This window comes from Cetorhinus maximus, chromosome 3 (assembly GCF_964194155.1).
Source record: "Cetorhinus maximus chromosome 3, sCetMax3.hap1.1, whole genome shotgun sequence".
Lineage (NCBI taxonomy): Eukaryota > Metazoa > Chordata > Chondrichthyes > Lamniformes > Cetorhinidae > Cetorhinus > Cetorhinus maximus.
In genome coordinates, this window is record NC_135881.1 from 185816766 (window position 1) to 185839644 (window position 22879).

General features: G+C 39.3%; 1 protein-coding gene across 1 annotated transcript in view; it reads left to right on the forward strand.

Moving 5' to 3' along the window:
- mturn (maturin, neural progenitor differentiation regulator homolog (Xenopus)) overlaps positions 1–18604 on the forward strand; it is a 28001-nt gene extending 9397 nt beyond the window's left edge. Inside the window, exons 2-3 of the mRNA XM_078539392.1 lie at positions 7034–7156; positions 16376–18604. Coding sequence (XP_078395518.1) covers positions 7034–7156; positions 16376–16486 — 234 coding nt within the window. The 3' untranslated portion in view covers positions 16487–18604. The remainder of the gene's footprint in view (positions 1–7033; positions 7157–16375) is intronic.
- The last annotated feature ends 4275 nt before the right edge of the window (positions 18605–22879 follow it).

A 22879-nucleotide genomic window follows, 5' to 3' on the forward strand; every position in this document is an offset into this window, starting at 1 on the left:
CCCAGTATACATACACACACAGACACACAAACAAAGGGCAAACAGATAGAGTCTCTCTGTAGAGATGGGCTTTGCCTAAACCTAAAATAAAGGATAAAGCTTACAGGGTCTCGAAGTTGTCGTCCTGGAGTTCTCTCGTGTGAGGACGGGCTGGTACCTGTGGATGCCTGGACATTCTCACCGCTGGTCTCGGTTTTGCAGGTCCAGATGCAGACTAGTTACACTCAGATGAGGGTTCTCTGGCTATAGGTTGATAGCTACACACAATTTTAGGCAAGGTAGATTGAGGGAGCCGGTCAAGGTAGCCTTCTTTCCTCAGCTTGCTCTCCAGCAAGACTGCCTTCCAAACAAGCACGTTCACTACTTAAGTTTTTTCCCCTCCTGCCATGTGATTGCCTTTTGTCTCCCAGCTTTTCATTAATTTAAGGGCTTTGCAGTTCGACACCCACATGAACTTCTTCTCAATTACCATAAGGGTTAGGTGATTCTTGGAAGAGGCCTGCCTTTTTTAAAAAATCCCAGGTTAAGTCCCAGATGACCAGATCATGCCTGGTCCTCCCATTTTGTAAAAGAAAACTTCAGCCTTGAGTGATATGATTCTAACATCACGTTTAGGCAGTTGGATATTTAACCCACATTTATAGGTCTGTTCCTACGTGCACAAAATATTGGGATGCCCTCATTGTCCCCATTCACCCCCCCCGCCCCCCCCCAAAAAAAAACCATGTCCCTGAAACCTGAAAGAACTACCACTAGGCTCCATCCTGGTATCGCCAACACACTGGGCCTTTTTTCCAGTGCTTTCAAATTCCAGTGTTACACCATGCAAGTGATTCAGTCTCCCAATTGATTACGTGACATAACACCCCTATTGATATTAAACCTGCAACTCTTTGTGAGCCATACCATATGAGATTTGTTAATTTATATTTATTCAGCTGTTATATTTATTTATCTTAAGGAAATCAGAATCTACGCTTTAGGAACTATTCACAAAACCTTGGATCCCCAAAGCTGTCAAATTCAGGAATTTACCAATGAGCTAAGATGCGTGTTCCCTTGCCACAGTGTTACTGAACCTCAGTGTTACTGAATTGCAAAACTTTCTGTCCAGTGTTGCTAAACACAAGGTGCCAATCTCTAACTTAATTATCTTGCTTTGTATACCGGACACTAAACCAAATGTGATAAAATAAAATCCGTTGATAAATGGATATATAATCAAGGCCTTGGAGAGCGTGCAGAAGAGCTTTAGTTGAATGGTAGCAGGGATAAGGAACTTCAGTTATGTGGACAGACTGGAAAAGCTAGTGGTGTTCTCCTTAAGCAGAAAAAGTTATGAGACTTTGGTTCAAAATCATGAATAGTTTTGATAAGAGTAAATCAGGCGAAACTGTTTCAAGTGACGGCAGTCCAGTGTTAGGAACCAGAGGACAAAGATTTAAGTTAATTGGCAAAATAACCAGATGTAAAACATTTTTTAAACAGTGAATTTTTGAGATCTGCAATACAATGCCTGAAAGAGTGGTGGAAACAAATTCATTAGTAATGTTCAGAAGATAATTGATAAATATTTGGAAAAATTACATAGCAAGGGGAAGATCAGGGGAGTAGGATTAATTGGATTGTTGTACAGAAGAGTTGGCAAAGGCACAATGGACCATATGGCCACATCCTGCTGCATCACTGAGTGACCAATTAATCTGTTTTTGGTGGTACTGAGGCATAAATATTGGCTAAGGCAACCCTCTATTCCTATTCAGTGATCTTAAAGGAATAATTTTACTTGCACCTGAACTGATCATGGACTAATTGTTTGTGTTTCAACCTTGTCTATTCACATAAGTTCACAAATTTCCACTTCTAGATTCAGCACTGCTTTGTTATAGTGGGCGAGAGTAGGGGTTGGGTTCAGGCTGTTAAAGACTAACTTCCCAAGTATTTCCTAAACCCTAGATCTTTGTGAAGTGCCCATTTACTATCCATCAACCTGTAAATCATACAGTGAGCACTCTAGAAATGTAAGTTGCTGCTGAAGTTCATTTGTTTCCTTGTACAATGTAATTTTACTGTGTAACCAGCCTCTAAGATAATTGGATCTCAATTTAAAAAAAACTTATTGTGCTATGTTTTCTGGCTCCATTCTAGAAATTTTTCTTGACTGATTATGTAATCCTGCCATTGCCAGCACATGGTTTGCTGAGTCATTATGATTGCACTATTGCAAGGGGCCACATTAGAACATTTGTATTGCTTTTTGTAAGTAAATACAGAGCTCTCATTGACATTTTAGTTTTCCTCCAGCAGCACTTGCCTCATTCTCTTTCTCTGACCCAAGTAATATTTTTAAAAAAGCTTGTGTAGGGTAGCTGACCAGATCAGGGAAGTCGATGGAACGGAAAGTTGGGCCACATATATTGCGGGTGGCTGGATTAACTTCTGCCTGGTTTGCATACCCCTCAAAGTTGTAATTTTTTGCGTGTGGCTCCATATTCAGATAGTAATGCTATCTGAAAGGTTGTGAATTTACATGAAAGTGTTTGCCAAGATTCTTATTGAAGCTGCAAACAGTCTCTTGACTCATTTGGATAAAGCTCTGCACATATAGTAAAAAACCATACCAATCACATGGTACATCCAGGTGAAATGTTGGATGGGACACTGATCGGGTGGGGGGCAGGGCAATACAATAGGCCTTGTAAGGAAGAGAGGATACATGATTGTGAGTTCATAATCCTCGCTAGAAATCTGTATATTGGTTGAGGGTAAGAATGGGCTTTGTAATGACCCTTCTGCAGTTGAATAGCTCACTAACTTCCAGAAGTCATGAAGAATGTCTACTTAGAGAAGTTGCTGGATGAATGTAAGCATCATTCAAACCCTACACAACCATAATGCATTGTTTCTGAAGTTTAAAACAGAGTGATGAGTTGAGGAAGGGAAGAAGTGTGCTCATTTCAGGAGTTTTATTTAACTGAATTAACAGTCTGTACAGATATAGTGGGTAACTTTAAAACCAATGAAATTATCTTGGGGTTTTCAGAAAATGTCAGAATTATGTGGAAATTGGTAAATTCTGTAAAATGTTCCTTACATTTAGGTCATCTAAACCCCCAAAAATTTCAATAAACTCACTTTCTAAACTCCTGAAAATGACTCCTCCTGTGAAAACAGGATCTGTTTTGTTCTCATCCTGTTACCTCCATCCACTGAGATGCACACACTGCCAAGCAGTGGACCATGATCAAGCTTGGGTACGTTTCTTGTTCACACTTTCTACAATACATCTAGAAATTGCAATGTCTAATAGCACAGACTATGGGATCTTTTAATTCATGAGATCATAAGAAATAGGAGCAGAAGTAGGCTATTTGGTCTATTGGACCTACTCCACAATTCAATAAGATCATGGCTGATCTGAATGTCACCAAAACTCCATTTTTCCTCCCTTGTCAATCAAAAATTTGTCTAACTTGGCCTTGAATATATTCAATGACCCAGCCTCCATTGCTCTCTGTGGAAGAGAATTTTAAAGACTAACCCTCAGAGAAGAAATTCCTCCTCATCTCTGTCATAACTGAAATCCCCTTATTTTGAAACTGTGCCCGTAGTTCTAGATCTCCCCCATCAGAGGAAATATCTTCTCAGCGTCTACCCTAGCAAGCCCACTCAGAGTCTTATGTTTCAGTAAGATCACCTCTCATTCTTCTGAATTCCAATAAGTATATGCCCAACCTGCTTAACCTTTCCTCATAAGACAAACACTTCAACGTATATCCTTCCTTAAGTAATGACTAAATCTCTATGCAATATTCCAGATGCGGTCTCACCAATGCCTGGTACAGTTGTAGCAAGACTTGACTATTTTTATATTCTATCCCCTTGCAACAAAGGCCAACATTCAATTTGCCTGCCTAATTACTTGCTGTACCTGCATGCTAATTTATTGTGATTCATTTACAAGGGCATCCAGATCCCTCGGTACTTCAGAATTTTGCGGCACCTCTTCATTTAAATAATATTCTGCTTTTCTATTATTCCTGTCAAAGTTGACAACCTCACATTTTCCCACACTGTACCCCATCTGCCAAAACTTTACCCACTCACTTAGCCTATCTATATCCCTTTTCTACTCTTTGTATTCTGCTCACAACTTGCTTTCTTACCCACTTTTGTATCAGCAACAAATTTGGCTACAATAAAGTCAGCCCCCTCTTCCAAGTCATTAATATAGATTGTAAATAGTTGAGATCCAGCACTCATCCCTGTGGCACTCCACCAGTTATAGTTTGCCAACCTGAAAATGACCTGTTATCCCAAATCTGTTTCCTGTTAGTTAGCCAATCCTCTTTCCATGCTAATATATCACCCCTAACACCATGACCCCTTGTGCAGTAACCTTTTTTATATGGCACCTTATTGAATGCCTTTTGGAAATCAAGTATACTATCTCTACTGGCTCCCCTTTGTCTACCTAAATATCCTGTTACTACCTCCTTAATAATGGATTCTAGCATTTTCCCAATGACAGATGCAAGACTAATTAGCAATAGTTTCCTGCTTCCTTGAACATAGTTGTTGCATTCGCAGCTTTCCAATCCACTGGGACCTTTCCAGAATCTAGGGAAGTTTGGAAGATTACAGTCAATACATCTTGTATCTTTGCAGCCACTTAATAAAAAAAAGTCCTTTAATTCTTTCACGGGATGTGGGTGTTGCTGGCTGGGCTACCATTTATTGCCCATCCTTAATTGCCCAAATTCAATGGCAATTAGGGATGGATGATAAATGCTGGGTTAGCCAATGATGCTCACATTCTGTCAAAGAATAACAACAAAAAAACGTCCTTAAGACTTTAGGATGTAGGCCATCAGAGGGACTTGTCAGCTTTTCATCCAATTAGTTTTCCTAGTACACTTTCTGTAGTGATCATGAATGTTTTAAGTTCCTCTTGAGGGTCTCTTGCCCCCTGCTTTTCCACTATTCTTGGGATGCTTTTTGTGTCTTCTACTGTGAAGACAGATACCAAATACTTGTTCTACTTCTCTGCTGTTTCCTTGTTTACCATTATTAATTACCCATTCTTACCCTCTAAGTGACCAATACTCACTTTAGCTACTCTTTCTCTTTTTATATACTTGTAGAAGCTTTTACTATCTTTTTTATATTTCTTGCTAGTTTTCTCTCATACTCCAATGTCTCATTCTTTATTTTTATTTCAGTCATCCTTTGCTGGTTTCTAAATGTTCCCCATCTTCTGGCCTACCACTAATCTTTGCTGTACTGTACATATTTTATTTCAATTTCATATCATCCTTAACTTCCTTAGTTAGCCACGGATGGTGTATCCTTCTTGTAGTCTCCTTCTCAATGGATTATATTTTTGTTGAGAGTTAAATGCCTGCCACTGCCTTTCCACCATCCTACCTTTTAACTTATTTTCCCAACCCTGTCTTCATACCCTTGTAATTACTTCTATTTAAGTTTTAACACTGACTTCAGATCCAAATTTTTCACTTTCAAACTGAATGTGAAATTATTTCATGTTATGTTCACTCTTACCTAGAGCATACTTTACTATGAGGTCATTAATGAATCCTATCTTAGTACACGTTGCCAGGTCTAAAATAACCTGTTCCCTGGTTGGTTCCAGAACGTAATGTTCTAAGAAACTATTCCAAATATACTCTATGAACTCATCTTCCAGGCTACTTTTTACAATTTGATTCATCCAATCTAGGTAAAGCTTAAAATCTCCCACAATTATTCTAGTACCTTTCTTACAACCCTTCATTATTTCATGATTTATACTCTGATACTCTGTCCTAGAGTGTAGCAACTTCAGGGGGCTTATAAACCACTCCCGCCTGTGACTTCTTTCCTATTTGCTATTTCTTATTTCCATCCAAACGGATTCTACATTTTGATCCTCCAAACCAAGCTCCTTTCTCACTACTGATCTCATCTTTGATTAACAGAGTTACCTCACCACCTTTTCCTTTTTTCTGTCCCTGTGAAATATGAAATATCCTTGAATATTCAAGTCCCAGCCATGGTCACTTAGACATTAGAGACATGGTTGCAATCATATCATACTCATTTATTTCTTTTTGTGCTATCAATTCATCCATCTTATTACAAATATTGCATGCATTCAGATAGGAGTCAATATCCCTGAACGTTACAATACATTTACCTACTAAACCATGGCTTCAAAGACTTGAGTATTTTTATCTTTCCTCTGCAGCCCTTCTCAAGTAATGAGTCTTCAACAGCTGAAAGACTAGGGTTAAAAAATAATAAGCTGATTTCTGCTTCTACTTATGAGAGAGGAAAGGTGAAGGGAGAAAAGAAACTCCCCAGAAAAATAAGGTACCCGACTGGAGTGAGATTCCAAATGGCTATAGCGTAATTGATAGCAAAATCACTCTTTGACTTCTAATTAGCCTGATTATCTACTAAGACCAATTGATTTCCACATTGTAAAGTAATTTCATCATGATCTTAAATGACATACACCTGCACTTTAGCAATAAAATAATGCATTGTTCATTCCATAGTTTAAAAGTTTCTCCCCATATAAAATAGTGCATTCTCTGATTATTGTGACTTACGCAACAGGAGATCTGCAGTGATTTTTTTAAACTTGTCAGTCACACTATTGCAGTTTGTTACAAATGGAGATTTTTCTTTTAAAAAGAGCAACAGAAAAGCAAGCATTTTATCTGTGATCTGGAGCCCAAAACTTAACAAGCAATGCGCTGATCTCTAAAATGAGATATTCACCAATGGTACATGAAAGACTACAGATAAATACATAACTGACATACAACAAATTCACACTGTTGCATATCAATTAATAATTTAGCATGACTTATTGAAATTATTCATGATACCATAATCTTGCATGGACATTGGACTAGATACTCCTGGTACCTTGTTTTTAAAAAAATGTAATTGTGGATTGGATTATATTAAACTATTAGACTGTTCACTTAATGCATGCTTTTCCCTCCTATCTCCATCTCTTCAGCATGTGTGGAGTGAAAGTGAAGACTGTCTACCATTCCTACAGTTGGTACAAGAATATATCTTATCCTGTGGAAAGAAGACTCTCTCTGAAGTACTGGAAAAGGTCTTTAAATCATTCAAACCTGTAAGTGCCAAAAGAAAAAAAATGTAGAATTAATTACTTGAACCAAACGTTATTTTATAGCTCATCTTTTAAATCTTACGTACAGACTGCAGAAATAGATCCAGTTTTTCAGCTTTATGCCCTATTAGTTGTTTGAAAGGAGCCTGATTGTATTAAGGCCAAATATTTCGTCCATCCCCTCGCTGTTCATTACTGAAATGATTCTAATGACTATTCTTGATGAACCGATGATGTTTAGCGGGATGCTGCAATGGCTTACACAGCAGCCTTTCGGCTGTAGTACTTGGGTTTGAATCGAGTCCAGATCGTGTACACGTTCTTAAGGCACATGTGAAATTAATTTGGGCAGAATTAGCTTAGTTCCTAGAAAAGCAAAATACTGCGGAGGCAGGAAGTCTGAAAGGAAAACAGAAAATGTTGGAAACACTTGGGTCAGGCATAATTTGTGCAGAGAGAAACAGAATTAACGTTTCAGGTATTTCCATTGTTTTCTGTTCTTATTAACTTAGTTCCTAATGGGCATGGGGCCTGTGCACAGCTGTCTGTAATTAGTCTTTTTTTTACATTTAACTACTAATCTCACTATGATCACAGGATGGTTGGTCCTGGAAATGGAAAAAATGTGTCAGTGGTACAATGCTAGGAACCATTTGAGGCTCAGACATGTTGGGGCAGAGGAGGAAGAACCTTGTTCTGCACCAAACCTGACAAGGTAGTGCTTAAAAATAACGTGGATATCTGAAATGGGTATTGTTCCATTTCCTAGCACTTCCCAACTGCTTTTCTTATCTCCTGGTGTCTTGCCATTCCTCTATCTTTTTGTTGGGAATTTTCTCTAATAAATATCACCTTGGTTCTCTACTGCCCTTACTATCTCTACTATCTTATCCTACTAGCTCTCACTTTATTTCTTTGCATTCTACCCCTGTCATTGTTGTCTAGCTGCTGACAAAGGTAGTACTGCTGTAGTATGATGCAAGGACCAGTACCTGCTTAAGATTCAATCTCCTCCCCGAGAATGGATCCACTACAAAACGCAGGTCACTTTTCAGACTCACTGATGTTATGTTTTGGGAGACTGTTTCCAACCTGCTTGTTTCTAAACATTTTCACTATTTGTAGCTCCTCCATTGGATTCACAGGGCGTCTCAGCGGACTCATGGTTTTAGTTTGCTTCTGTCCCACAAAACCCATTTCTTTATTCTCCTTCCTCTCTGCCTATCTTTACCCATCTACCTGTGTATTTGTAAGACACTCTACCGCTTTAACTCTTTCAGATTCTCAAGATCCAATCGTCTTTTAACCCCAGGCGTCCAGTCCTTCTTTATCCATTCCCTTCCCCAGAATGATTTTTGAGTCTTTGCTGCTTCTTTGAGCAACACTCCTCCCAGTCTGCATTTACTACTGGCCTCTTCCGCTTGATAAAACCTGTTGTGTCCTCAACAATTTCTTTCTAAATTCATTTGACTTTCTCCTGATAAAATGTTAACTGTGCGCACGGTTTCCAGCTATACACGTCTTGGCACTCACTGCCCTTCCCTTCCCCCCTGCTCCACCCCCCCACCCATGAACTCTTCCTCCATTACATAGGTAGTATTCCTGAATTTTAAAATCTATCAGGTAAATGGGATAGGATTTAAATTTTAACTACAAAATAAGGATACAGTATAGAAATTGCAAGGAAGGCTTTATAGTTCTGAACCTGTTTTGATACTTTCTGTCATGGATATGGTAAAAGTAAAGAAAATCCCAAGATATTCTATAAGTATATCAATGGGAAGAGGATAACCAGGAAAAGAGTAGGGCCCATAAGGGACCAAGGGGGCAATCTATGGGTGGAGCCAGATGACATCGCTAGAGTGTTGAATGAATACTTCACATCCGTCTTCACCCAATAGAATGAAGGTATCGAACTCGGGGAGAGAGACTGCGAGGTTCTTAAGCAAATTGATATAGGGAGTGACGAGGTATTGGAGATGTTGGCAGGACAAATCTCCAGGTCCAGATGATTTGTGTCCCAGACTGTTGAGGGAGGCAAGGGAGGAAATCGCAGGGGCTCTGACCCAAATTTTTAATTCCTCTCTGGCTACGGGGGAGGTGCCAAAGGACTGGAGAACAGCTAATGTGGTTCCGCTATTTAAGAAGGGTTGTAGAGATAAGCCAGGGAACTACAGGCCAGTGAGTCTCATGTCAGTGGTAAGGAAACTATTGGAGAAATTTCTGAAGGAGAGAATCTATCTCCAGTTGGAGAAGCAAGATTTGATCAGGGATAGTCAGCATGGCTTTGTCAGAGGGAGGCCATGCCTAACAAATTTGATTGAATTTTTTGAGGAGGCGACCAGGTGTGTAGATGAGGGCAGTGTAATTGATGTAGTTTATATGGATTTCAGCAAAGCCTTTGACAAGGTCCCACATGGGAGACTTATAAGGAAGGCAAAGGCACATGGGTTACAGGGTAATTTGATAAGGTGGATTCAAAATTGGCTTAGTTGTAGGAGATAGGGTGATGACAGAAGGATGCTTTAGTGACTGGAAGCCAGTGTCCAGTGGTGTACCACAGGGTTCAGTGCTGGGTCCCCTATTATTCTTCATTTATATAAATGACATAGGTGACTATGTGGGGGGTAGGATTAGTAAGTTTGCGGATGACACAAAGATTGGCTGGGTGGCTAACAGTGAGGTTGAGTGTCTTGGGCAACTGGAAGATTTTGACGGGATGGTCAAATTGGCAGATAAGTGGCAGATGGAATCTAACCCTGAAAAGTGTGAGGTGATACACTTTGGAAGGAGTAATTTGACAAGGAAGTATTCAATGAATGGCATGACACTAGGAAGTTCTGAGAAACAAAGGGACCTTGGCGTGTGTGTCCATAAATCTCTGAAAGCAGAGGGGCATGTTAGTGGGGTGGTGAAAAAGGCATATGGGACACTTGCCTTTATCAATCGAGGCATAGATTACAAAAGTAGGGAGGTCATGTTGGAGTTGTATAGAACCTTGGTGAGGCCACAGCTGGAGTACTGTGTGCAGTTCTGGCCGCCACATTATAGGAAGGATGTGATTGCACTGGAGGGGGTGCAGAGGAGATTCACCAGGGTGTTGCCTGGGAATGAAACACTTAAGTTATGAAGAGAGGTTGGATAGATTTGGGTTGTTTTTGTTGGAACAGAGAAGACTGAGGGGCGACCTGATCGAGGTGTACAAGATTGAGGGGCATGGACAGGGTGGATGGGGAGCAGCTGTTCCCCTTAGTTGAAGGGTCAGTCACAAAGGGACATAAGTTCAAGGTGAAGGGCAGGAGGTTTAGGGGGGATGTGAGGGAAAACTTTTTTACCTAGAGGGTGGTGACAGTCTGGAATGCACTGCCTGAGAGGGTGGTGGAGGCAGGTTACCTCACATCCTTTCAAAAGTACCTGGATAAGCACTTGGCACGTCATAACATTCAAGGCTATGAGCCAAGTGCTGGTAAATGGGATTAGGTAGGTAGGTCAGGTGTTTCTCACGTGTCGGTGCAGACTCGATAGGCCAAAGGGCCTCTTCTGCACTGTGATTCTGTGAAATGCTAACTTAAAATTATTTGGTGGAGCTTTTTGGGAGGAAAGACCTACCCTTGCTGTATGGCAAACAGAGATATGGTTTTACCTCGAATGTAAGGTAGTGGAAGATTTCCCCATCACTACCCATTCTTTGAATTTATATTTGGTGTGATTGCAATGAGCATTTGTGTATTGCCTTAAGTAGCACTCTTGCTGAAAAGCACTAATAGCATGCTTCTTGTGGTACTTTTTTATAACCATTACAGTATTACACTTCTCAACAATTCTAAACAGATGGTAAATAAATTGGCCCCCGTCCCCTCATTTTTCAGCTAATAATTGCATGTTTAGGGCTATATTCACATTAGGAGTCATCTTCCGTTTTTAACTCAGAAGTGTATGTTTGGGGTTATAGTCCGCCTCAAAAGGAGGCACTGTTCCCAAGAAGATGCAGGTGTTTAAGACATGCCCACAAAGAGCAGAGCATGCATGGCAATCAACTAACAAAATGGGCCCTTCCAAAAAAAAAATATGAAGCTAGTTTCAAGCTAAAAGTTGTAGCATTTGCTAACTTGTCAAACAACTGTGCTGCAGCAAGGTAATTCGGTATGAATGAAAAACTGCTGTGAAAATGGAAGAAGAAGAAATCCGCCCTGAAGAAGATGCCCGAGGACAAATGTGCCTTGAACAGGGTCTAGTCACTGGTCTGATCGTGAAAAGCGTGTATTGGAATGGGTTGAAAATCATGAGAGTAGTTTAATTGTCGCAAAAAATGCAATACATATATATGCACTTAAGTGAGTCAAATCAAACCTCGAGTCTGGCAGATTTCAAAGCAACAACCAATTAGTGTAGCTATTTTATGGAATAAATAAGTCTTGTGTGTAGCAGAAGACCAACGTTGTTCGGGGACTACGAAAGGATCTCGATGCCAAAATTACCAGTTTCCAGTGAATAGTCATCAGATAGTGGCAAAAACATGAGTGCCTGTTGTTATATCAGCAACCAAACTGTGAAGTGGAAAAAAATTTGAGAACAGTTTGAGTAAAAATCACAGGACATGAGAAGATGATATTCACGGTGGTACTAGCCTGCATGGCTGACAGAACAAAACTAAAGCCTGCAGTGATTTTCAAATGTGAAGCCTGCAAGATTTTTTTGTGCATACCTTTGACAATGTTTGGATGGATGACGATGGAGTGAAGTTGTGGATTTACAATGTGTGGAATAGGCATCCCACCGGCCTACACAAAGGACACAGTGTCATGTGGGACATATTCAGATCCCGTATAATTGATGAGATCGAGGTGCCTGGTAAGAAATATCATCCACATTTCAGTTATACCAGGGGTTCAACCTTTGGATTCAACTATTTATTCAAGGATCATGTTCGCGCCAAATGGAATAGCTGGATAATTGACAGTTTTTTTTTAAAAACCTTCACAGAGTGGAATTAAGTGTGCTGCCCCCATTTGATGCGTTGTGTGGTTTTGTCATCAAATCATGGGATGTTATTAGTTATGCACAACATGTCATCAGATCATTCAAAAAATGCAGAATATCAAATTCAATCAATTGAGGGGAGGATGATTTGTTTATGAAACTGAAAGCACCACATCTGATTTAGATTGGGATCCTTACGATGGCGCCTTCGCCAAAATGACTCAGGATGAATTTGAGTTTGCACCAGATGCCAAAAACGATGAATTTGACGGTTTCTAAAACATGATTGCAGTTCGAACTATGCTTGTAGAATTATTTCATTAAATAAAACATGACTCATGGACTTAATTTGAATTATCAATGTTTTTTCACATTTTACACTTGGTGTATAAGTCAACCCTCTACTTAGAAGGATTCTTCAAAAGTCAACCTATGCACCACAACCTATGGTCCCAACTTATTCAGATCACAGTTCAGTTTTGTTTTTAGAAAACCATTCCTACTGTGTTGCGTAATTTTTCATGGGGAATGATGCTGAAATAATTTGGGTTTTCATAGCCATTCACTGCCAAACCTGGCTGACCACATCAAGCACTGTTAAGTATAGTTCTCATCTGCCAAAACTGCTCACTATCCTAGGATCATCTTGGAATGCATAGTTAACCCCCAGCTTCTTTTCTCTTCTGGAAACTTCCTTAAAGCCCTCTCCTCTGTCTCCTCCACCCCCACCTTCAACTACATATTCAAGGAATTCATGGGTTCCTTTGTCTCTAGGATTTAGAATATCCAATCAGCTGCCTCTGCTATTTTCCTCTCTTCTGATAACCCACTGAGCCAAACTTTCCCTAAATCTCCCCCCTGCCCTAACCCTGAATGTGCATTGATCTCAAAATTCTTAAGGGAGATGGTTGTGTAATGTCGCTGGAGTAGTAATCCAGAGGTCCAGGCTAATGCTCTGGGGACATGGGCTCAACTCCATGGAATTTAAATCCAATTAAATCTGGAATTGCTAGTCTCAATAATGGTAATCATGAAAGTATCATCGGTCGTTGTAAAAACTCATCAGGTTGACTAATGTCCTTTAGGGAAGGAAATCTGCTCTCCCTACCCAGCCTGGTCTACATGTGACTCCAGTTCCACAGTAATGGGTTGACTCTTAACTGTCTTCTGAAATGGCCTAGCGAGCCACTCATTTCAAGCAAACAAATGCTGGCCTTTCCAGCAACACCCACATCCCATGAAAGAATTTTTAAAAATTCTCTCCTATCCCTTCTTACTCATCTTGTCCAGGAAAGCCACCACCTGTTTCCTCAGCCCTATTTGCACTGAAGTGCTTGTTCCCATGTTAGCTGATGTAATCAATGGTTTTCTCTCTCTCTCTCTTCCCCCCACCCCAAATCTGCGTATCATCTCTCTCTAAAAACCAACTGTTGGCCCCTCCATCTTTGGAATCTACCACATCATCTCCAACCTCCCTTTCCTTGCCGAAGTCCTTGTATTTGTGGTCACCTCCCAAATCTATGTCCATCTTTACTGAAAACCCATGTCCGGAATCCCTCCAATCAGGTTTCTGCCCTGCCACAATACCAAAATGATTCTTATCAAATAACATGCTGTTTAACTGTGACAAAGATAAACCATCCCTCCTTGTCCTCCTCAACCTGTCGTGGTTTATATGGTTAACCACACCATGCTCCTCTAACACCTCTCCGATGTTCTTTCTTAGCTATATAATTGCAACCAGCAAATCACCTGTAAAAGGCTTTTCTTCCCTGTCTGAATTGTGGCCTCCTATTTCTTCTCTACATGCTGCTTCTCAGTGACAGTATCCAAAAACATCAGTTTTTATATTGACACTACCCAGCTCTAACCCTTCCAGACCTCTCTCCATTCCTCCACAGTCTCTAAATCATCAGACTGCTTATCTGACATCTAGTACTGGATAGGCAGAAATTTTCTTCAATCAAATATTGCAAAGACCGAAGTCATTGTCTTCGGTCCGCACTACAAACACCATTCCCTAGCCCACTGACCCCATCCCCCTCCCTGGCTATTGTTTGAGGCAGAACCAGACCGTTCACAACCTTGGTGTATATTTGACCGTGAGATCTGCATCCGACCACCTATTTGCACCGTTGCTACTAAAGCCGTGGTTTTTCCAGCTGCGTAACTTTACCTGACTCTGTGCCTGTATTTCTCTCTTCCCAGTCCCCACCCCATCCCAGGGATGCTCCTTTAAACCTACCTCGATGACCAAGCTTTTGGCCATCTGCCCTAATAACCAGCTCCTGTGACTAGGTGCCAAATGTTGTTTTATCATACTCTTGTGAAGCATCTTGAGACATTTTATTACATTAAAGGCGCTATATCAATACAAGTTGTTGTTTTAGCCAGTTCTGAACTGGTTAGTGGTAACTGCAGGTGTTCCTAATATTAGAAACTTGCTTCAGGAAATTCTAACTCTGCTGTCTGATTCCAAGGAAAGAATTGATGAGAAACAAATGTGAATATTTACTTTTTAAAAAACCAGCATGTGGAGCAACGCTGACTTTTTCTGCATAAGTGGAAAAAAGCCAATGTGTTGAGACATTAAAGAAAAGCCACAAAAGTCTTGTTCATAATTGCTGTACCATTTGTCAAAAATTGTGAAAGTGAAATAAGAGCAGATGAGGTTAATTGTGTTTAATTATTTGGAGGTGGTAGGTATTAACTGGGGATCCACATGTACTCCTAAGAATAGGAGCAGACAATCTTTGGTGGAGGTTGGGTTGGAAGGTGATGTGTATCTCACTAAATAAAAGCATGTAAAAAGTATGGGAAAATTGGCCCCATTTCTATCCTTCACCATCTCATTACGTAGACTATAACACAGGTAAGAAATGGATAAAGAAAAAAAACAATGCTGTATAAATCAAGTCATAATTAAGCAACTGGAATAAACTGTGTCTGAAGAACACTATGTGCTTTGGAAGTAGAGGAAAGGAGCATGAATGCATGCCATATTAGAGAAACAAAGTCAAAACTTGAAATGGTACATCATAATTAGATTGTGTAACTGAGATACAAACTGTAACTGGAATATGCGTGAGATGGCCAGCTGATTAAAGTGGAGATGTGAGATTAAAAGAAAATGATTACTGATACCTTTTGCACAATGCAACTGGATGTTTGATAATATCCTCATTTCCCCGTCCGAGAACTATATGTGCAACAGATATTCAAAGTCTCTTTCTTGGAAATTAAACACACTCTTTTGTTTGGGCAACCTACATCAAGCATGCATGAAATAAGTGCCAAGCTAACATTTGTCAAAAATATTTAGTTTAAAGAATATACTTAGTCTGATATTTGGCTCGTCCTCACACGATGCCTGCTGGCCCTCGCTGCGCGCTGCGCCTGGCCTTTTCTCTTCCTTTCGCGCCCGCTTTCTTCTCTCCATTGATCCATGGCGATGGAGTTTTATATTACAACGTTGCATTTCAGGTTGAGATGCATCTTTGTACACTTTATGAGGAATCTCGGGAAAGGGATACAGTGAATGATTTATACATAGTTTATTGCTAATGTAGTGAGGAAGTATATTATTTTAATTATTTGAGTGTTTACTAATTGGTTCAGGAGAGTTCTGGCCTGATGGGTTAAACACTGCATTCAAAATTATTGCATAACGGCAATATAATTTTAATGGTTACTTTTTGTTCTCAATGAGCAAGTCGCGTTGAGGAACGGTTTTATGAGCATGTTCAGGTGGTTGTCACGGTAACGGGTAGGCCACTGAACACCAGGGTTGGTTTGTCTTTTATTTAGTTTCAGCTACACTCTGTGAGGTTGCTTTGTTTGCAGTGCTGACACTGCAGAAAGCTGAGTAATTATGATGTGAGTTGCTACAGTTGACTCTTGCTAGCACAGAGAGCAGGTGCCTAGCTGCAGCTTTTCCTTCCCACCGACTGCTGGTTTATGAGGAAAATTGTTCTTAGTTTTTTTTTGAGCAAATGGAATAAGTTTCATATCCCATATAACATCCATGCTTCCCGATGAATATCTCACATTTTATACACACATAGACAATGTGTACTATTGTCTGTGTTAGGTGTAGATTGCATGCTTTTATTAAGTGCTTTTATTAATTTATACTGTCTATGTTTTGAAGTGGGTAGGGAACTCAACTTTTGCTCAATTTTCTACTTTGTTCATTTTGTTTTTTATGATCATGTGAACTAACTCAGCTTTTTGTTCACTCAGTTGCTGGGTCTTCCTGATGTAGATGATGATGCATTTGAAGATTACAATGCCGATGTTGAAGAGGAGGAGCCTGAAGCAGATAGCCAGCATATGAGCGTCAGTCAACAGTAAAACAGCAGAGAAAAGTCATCTTGTGTGAAGTTCAGTTGTTGATGGATGACCCACATTCATTCTCCCCAATACCTGTGTGGCCCATATTTCTATCAAGTTTGAAACTGCATTCCTAAACCTTACCCAGTTTGTTCTATATATCATTTAATGTTCATCATTTTGTCAAACTGTAAGGAGGTGTGAAAGTTTTGGTATCAGGCTATATGTACTAAACTGTTTTTTTGAGGGGGAAAATCCATTGTTTGGATTAACCTGTTAGGATGTATAGGGCTGCATTAATTCCAGGTTAGTTTTTTGTTAGTTGGGCCTTTTATTTAAAAAAGGATGGGTTTTTAAAAAAAGGGATTGATGTAATCCACATTACAATTAATATGGCTTTTGAACAATACAGTGTGATTGACCACCTAAAATGCTCCCAAACCGCTACAAGGATTGTTCACTGGGAAACGTATTATTAATTTGGTACACAGATTAAATAGATGTTAGAGCACAGAAATAGGCTATTTGGCCCAACTGGCCTGTGCCGATGTTTATACCCCGCACGAGCCCCCTTCCACTTGACTTCATCTAACCCTATTTTGCATAATCTTCCATCGCTTTTGGCATAATTTGAATTTCAAATACCTAGCTTGATTAAATATTTTTAAAGAATATTGATTGTGGGTATTTAACTGAAGTCGCCCAACAATGAAATTGTTCCTAAGCAACCAGTTGTGGCAAGTCTGGAGAGTAACTGTTTTTAGTACAGGTTTTACTTTAAATTCTATCAGGTAGTTTTACAGTGATTACTTCACTTAAAATATCCTTGAAGATGCCAATTAAAATGCAACACTGAATTAGAACTGACATCTGCTTGCATCAACTTGTTACATTGTAAAATCAGAAGAATATGCTGTTGTGTAGAAGCTTGAGGGCACTAAATACTGTTTTCTGCTACTGCTGTACGTACTGCGGATACTGTTTACTGTACTGCATTAATTATTGCTTGGCTTTTAATGCACTACAGTCTGTTGGCTACTTTACTGATTACTTCCTATGCATCTTAGACAAAATATTTCCAGCTCTAACATTCCCAATTATAGATCAAAAAAGCACAGACTTTAGCTCTCTGTTAATGTGTGTTACTAGAAGGAGCTGTAAACTTGCTTTTAAGTTGGGGGAGGGGGGGGATTAGTAATGTGCATATGAAAGAATTTTAAAAAGATGTACTACTCATTGAATAATGAGTGGGTTATTCAAATGTTGTAAGTGGTAAATTGTACTGTACCTGGCCTGTGGACCTCTTGTATTATATCTGTGTGTATACTGTAAAATAGAATACTTTGTGTAATCCTAGGACATTTAAGGTTGCAGAAAATCTTAAGCGTTTAAAAATTCCCTTTTAATGAGCTGATGATTTGAAGCAGGTCGGAGCATTCCTTTGCCTTGCGGTTGGCGAGTCTGTTCCTTTGTTGACTAGGGTAAGTTATAGCCATGGACAAGAGTGTAAATGTAAATATTCTATTCTACAGTATATATACTGTACAGATAATCAAAGTAAAAGCTTGGTCTGTACTTTGTGTGAGCAGTACCCAGTGTTTTAATATGTTAGGTGACAGCTGAGCATCTGATTTTGTTCATCCTGAAGGACGGAGGAAGCATCCTGTTAACAACTGTTGAATTGTCTCTTTCTTTTAAATGCATGGCTGGTTGATACAGGAGGTATTATTTTAATTTTGGTAGTTTATAAAAATTACTTTATAGTTGATGTGTCATGCTCTGTTAAAACCTACAACACTTCATTTATAGATACCTCAATGCTTTTGTTGACCTAGCAGTCTGGATTTTAAAATGGCTTAAAAACAAATTGGACAGACAGATTTCTCTAATATAAACTAGCCTCACTTTTTGAAATTATATTAGATTTAATAAAAGATAATAGTATTACAGAAATTGGTTATCTCTCCTTTTGGATTGATTTTAAAGCATTACTTTTGTGCATTTAGATTGAATTTGTAAAGCAAATGTGTTTATTTGTTTTTAATAGTTATGAAAGGTAACTTGGATAGGTGAACAAAAGGATACTGTACTTTAACATGCTCAACACTAAACATGCTGGAAATAAATTATTCAAACGTTGCTATCTCCGTGCCCTCAATATGTAAAGTTTTAATTCAAATGAATCATCTCAAATGAACAGCTGTAAAATAGTGGCAAAACTTAATGAGGGGTTTATGTTCAGGCCGCCTGTTTTAATTTTGTGACCTGAAGAAATCTGTTAGCCATAATGAATTAGCAACACAAAATACTGATCTTAGAAACATTTTAACTGAGTACATGTTCATGAGAGTCATGGACTTTGCCCAACCCGTCTGCACAATATCTCCTTTCTCTCCAGGTACATTGAGCAAAAGAGGAGAATGTCTCTAACCAGGCACCTTAACTTTACTCATCCAATGTAGTCTGACTTTCCTGCAGCTCTAGAATCATGTTTCATGATGTATTCTGTCTGTGTCTATCTGGCTAGGAGTGGAATAGGTTTAGACACTCACTTTCATTTATACATTTGTATAACAAAAGAAATGAATCAACATTTCATTGTGCTAAGTGCTTTTGCTTGGAAGCTGTTCTACACATCTGTTGCAGTGAAGGCTGAAGCATTTCCATCTAATGTTCAATTTTGCTGACTTTAAGTACAAAAATATATGACCCCAATGTGCCCCTTCCGCCCCCAATTGCCTTGAGCTCTTCTAAGTGCCCAGCTATAACCTCCTTAATGATCGATTGTAACAACTCCCCAAGAACGATGGCAAGCCTATAGTTTTGTGCCTTGCTCCCTTCTTGAATAAAGTGGTTATATTTGCTACTTTCCAGTCTGATGGAACCTTTCCAGAATCTAGCAAATTTTGGAAAATTAGCACCAATTATAAAATCTTTATGGAACTATAAGTAGAGAGTACAAAGTTGACACAAGTTGGGTACCAAACGGTACTGATAAGAAAGCTGGATACGAACAAACCGATTTAGTGTTCACAAATGAAATGCCAACAATTAAGAACTTAGAAAGTTACCAAGTATCTCATGCAGATAAGTGTGAATTTCTTTCATTCGCTCTCAATGTGGGTGTCAATGGCAAGGCAGGCATTTATTGCCCATCCCTAGTTTCCCCTGAAGATGGTGTTTGACTTAATGATCTGATGAGCGGCTTGCTCAGCTATTTCAGAGGTCAGTTAAGAGTCAGCCACCTTAGGTTGGATCTGGAGTCACACAAAGGCCAGACGAGATAAGGTTAGTAGTTTTCCTTAGGGGACATTGGTGAACCAGCTGGATTTTTCACAACAATCCAACAACTTTCCGATCACTTGTACTGATATCTGCTTTTTATTTCCAAATTTATTAAATACAAATTTTCACTGTTGTGGGATTTGAACTTGCATTCTCGGATTAATCGATCTTGCAGTACCTGTGAATGTTTTGTCAAGTTTGTGTGGGGGTTTGGATGGTGCAAATGTTTTGCAAGTGAGGATCCCCTTAATGTACTGCTTGGCAATAGGCAAGATCACAGGGCAACGTTCTTTGAGATGATATTGCTATGATAAAAGGTCTGGCGATTTTTTTTTTCTCCCTGGCAAACAAGCACTGCAACACTGGTGAGGATGCAAGGAAAAACTTTTTTGTGTGCTTATTCTTGTCAGCCTTGCAAGTGTGTTATGTATTCTCCTTACCATGAAAACAGAAAATTGTGTGTATTTTGGGCAAATTTGAAAGGGAGTCTCTTTTTAGCCAAAAAGGAAATTTAAGGTATAAATTGGTTTTAAAATAAGTTCAATGGTTCTATAGGTAGTAGCCATCCTGAAGCACTTTTTCATGAGTCTAGCCAATGAATGGTCCATTCAACAGGGAAACCTGGTCACACTGCATGCAATTTTGCAATCCTGGGCCTTTCTAGCTTTACTCTAGGTATTTTAGCTTCTGTATTTTAGATTTATGTTTTGGCTGAATCCTGGCCCACTATGGCTTTTGGAATTTTCTGATAAAGTTCCTACAACTAATCACAATCTTGAGTTATTCATTTTACTTTTAGAAGGTCTGGTATTTAAGATGTCTCAAAAGCACTTCCCAACCACTTAATTGCTTGTGAAAATGTAGAAAGCTGTTTTATAGGCAAAAATTGCAGCCTATGTATTCTGTTAAATGAGGTCAATGCTGTTATAGCACATACCCTCTGCTATCTTACTAGTTCTCTTAATGCTACATTGGGCCCCGTTCATTCTATGCAGCAGTTTCAATGACAGTACATACGTGAATTGCTTCATAGTTCCTAACCCGGTGGTGGAGCTGCCCCAATATTTGAGGAAATCTGTTTTCTTTCATGCTGTACCTCCACTCCTTGAATTCTCAGCAATTTTTTTCTATATGTAAGTAGACCATATCTATAACCTGAGACCTGCAAATTAATGAATGATACAGTATAGGCTTGAAATATACCACACTATTGGACCGTATTGTTTTGGCAATAACTAGTTGTGCAATTTATATTCAGGAATTGTAGTTACACTGAAGCAAAATACAACAAAATAATGCTTGCCTTACACAGTATAGTAAACAGTCCTGAAAACAAAAGTCAAAAATTCTGGTGACCTTACAGGATTTTGTTAACTGAATCTTTTGAATATACTGTGGGTACTTGAGCTATACTAAGCCCCTCCAACTGCCCCAACCAGAAATTGGCAAACTGCCATACTTGTTCAATACCAAAAATTGGTTTTCTTGCGCAATCCACAAAGTCATATAATTAATTTATTCCACCCTTCAAGTTGTCCATGAAATCTTCCCAGGCTCTTAAAAGACAGCCAAACATCTGAAATTGCTGAATCTAACTCATGTTATTTCAAAAATGAAAGTGCTTTTCAAATAACTGTGGTCTCTTTAGTTTCTGATGAGGCCGTCTCACTAACAGAGATGGGGTGTTTTCATTTAAAGTTGATTGCTGCCTTCAGATAGTACTTGTGGATTGTCTGTCTGCCCTGAAACAAATCAAGAAATGTTTTTATTTGAGAACAGCTAGCTGTTCTAGCCAACTTCAGTGTCACACTGTGGTTGACTATAATTACCTCAGGGCAGCTTGTGGTGGACAATAAATACTGGTTTGTCAATGTCATTCATATCCTAAGATCAAATTTAAAAATTAGTTTCGGTCACCATATCATGAAGAGAATGAGGGTTTACAAAGAAAATATTTGCATTTACAGAGCACCTTTCAGAAATATCCCAAAGCACTTCACATTCTTTTGGAAGTGTAATGCAGATAAAACAGCAAGCAATTTGTAAACAGTAAGGCCCCACAAGCAGCAGTGAAACAAATGACTAGATAGTTCTCTAGTGCTGTGGTTGAATATTAAATATTGGCTAGAACCTCCTCTACTCTTCAAATACCACCATGGGATTTTTTACATACACATTATGGGGAGGCGGTGGCGTAGTGGTATTGTCACTGGACTGGTAATCCAGAGACAGACCCAGGTTAATGCTCTGGGGACCTGGGTTTATTTGAATTCAATAAACACCTAGAATTAAAAGTCTAATGATGACCATGAAACCATAGTCTAAAGACCCACCACTAATGTCCTTTAGGGAATGGAAATCTGTCCTTGCCTAGCCTACAAGTGACTCTTAAAAATGCCCTCTGAACAAGGGCAATTAGGGATTGGCAATCAATGGGCAATTAGGGATTGGCAATCAATGGGCAATAAATGCTGGCCTAGCCAGTGATGCCCACATCCCATGAATAAAAAAAGGGCAGACAGAGCCTCAATTGTAACATCTCAACTGAAAGGCAGCTTCTCCAACATTGCAAGGCAATGCAACAGTATCATGTAGCGATTTTGCACTCAATCTGTAAAGCAAGGCAAAGCTGGCCAGTTTCTGCTGAGCAATGCCCAAATATATTTTTAAAAAAACATTTTCACTAAAATCCTTTACTCAAGGGGGCAGAATAAGGGATTCTTGTTTCAATTTATATTGAAATATTCAACATTCCATTATGTTTTTCTATTTTCAGAAAAAGAGCAATCCCTTAAAAAAAAAAGTCTGCATATGAGCTAGTTTGATATGAACACGTTTCATATCTTGTAACTTCTTCAATTCTCAGCCTGAAGGCAGGTCCTTACCGATTATTTACCAAACCATGGAAAAGTGCTGTGATCTTTTTTATTATGGGTAGAGTGAAGTGGCAGACCCTGAATCTACCTCATCCAGAACGGGAATCAAACCCTGTGCAGCTGGCATTAATCTGGTTCATACACTAGCCGCCTATCCAACTGAGCTAACGAGCCCTCCCCACCGCCATCCTGCATCTGTGGTAATGGCAGGAAAGCATTGCAAAATAACTAATTGGGGTTGGAGAGTTTGAAA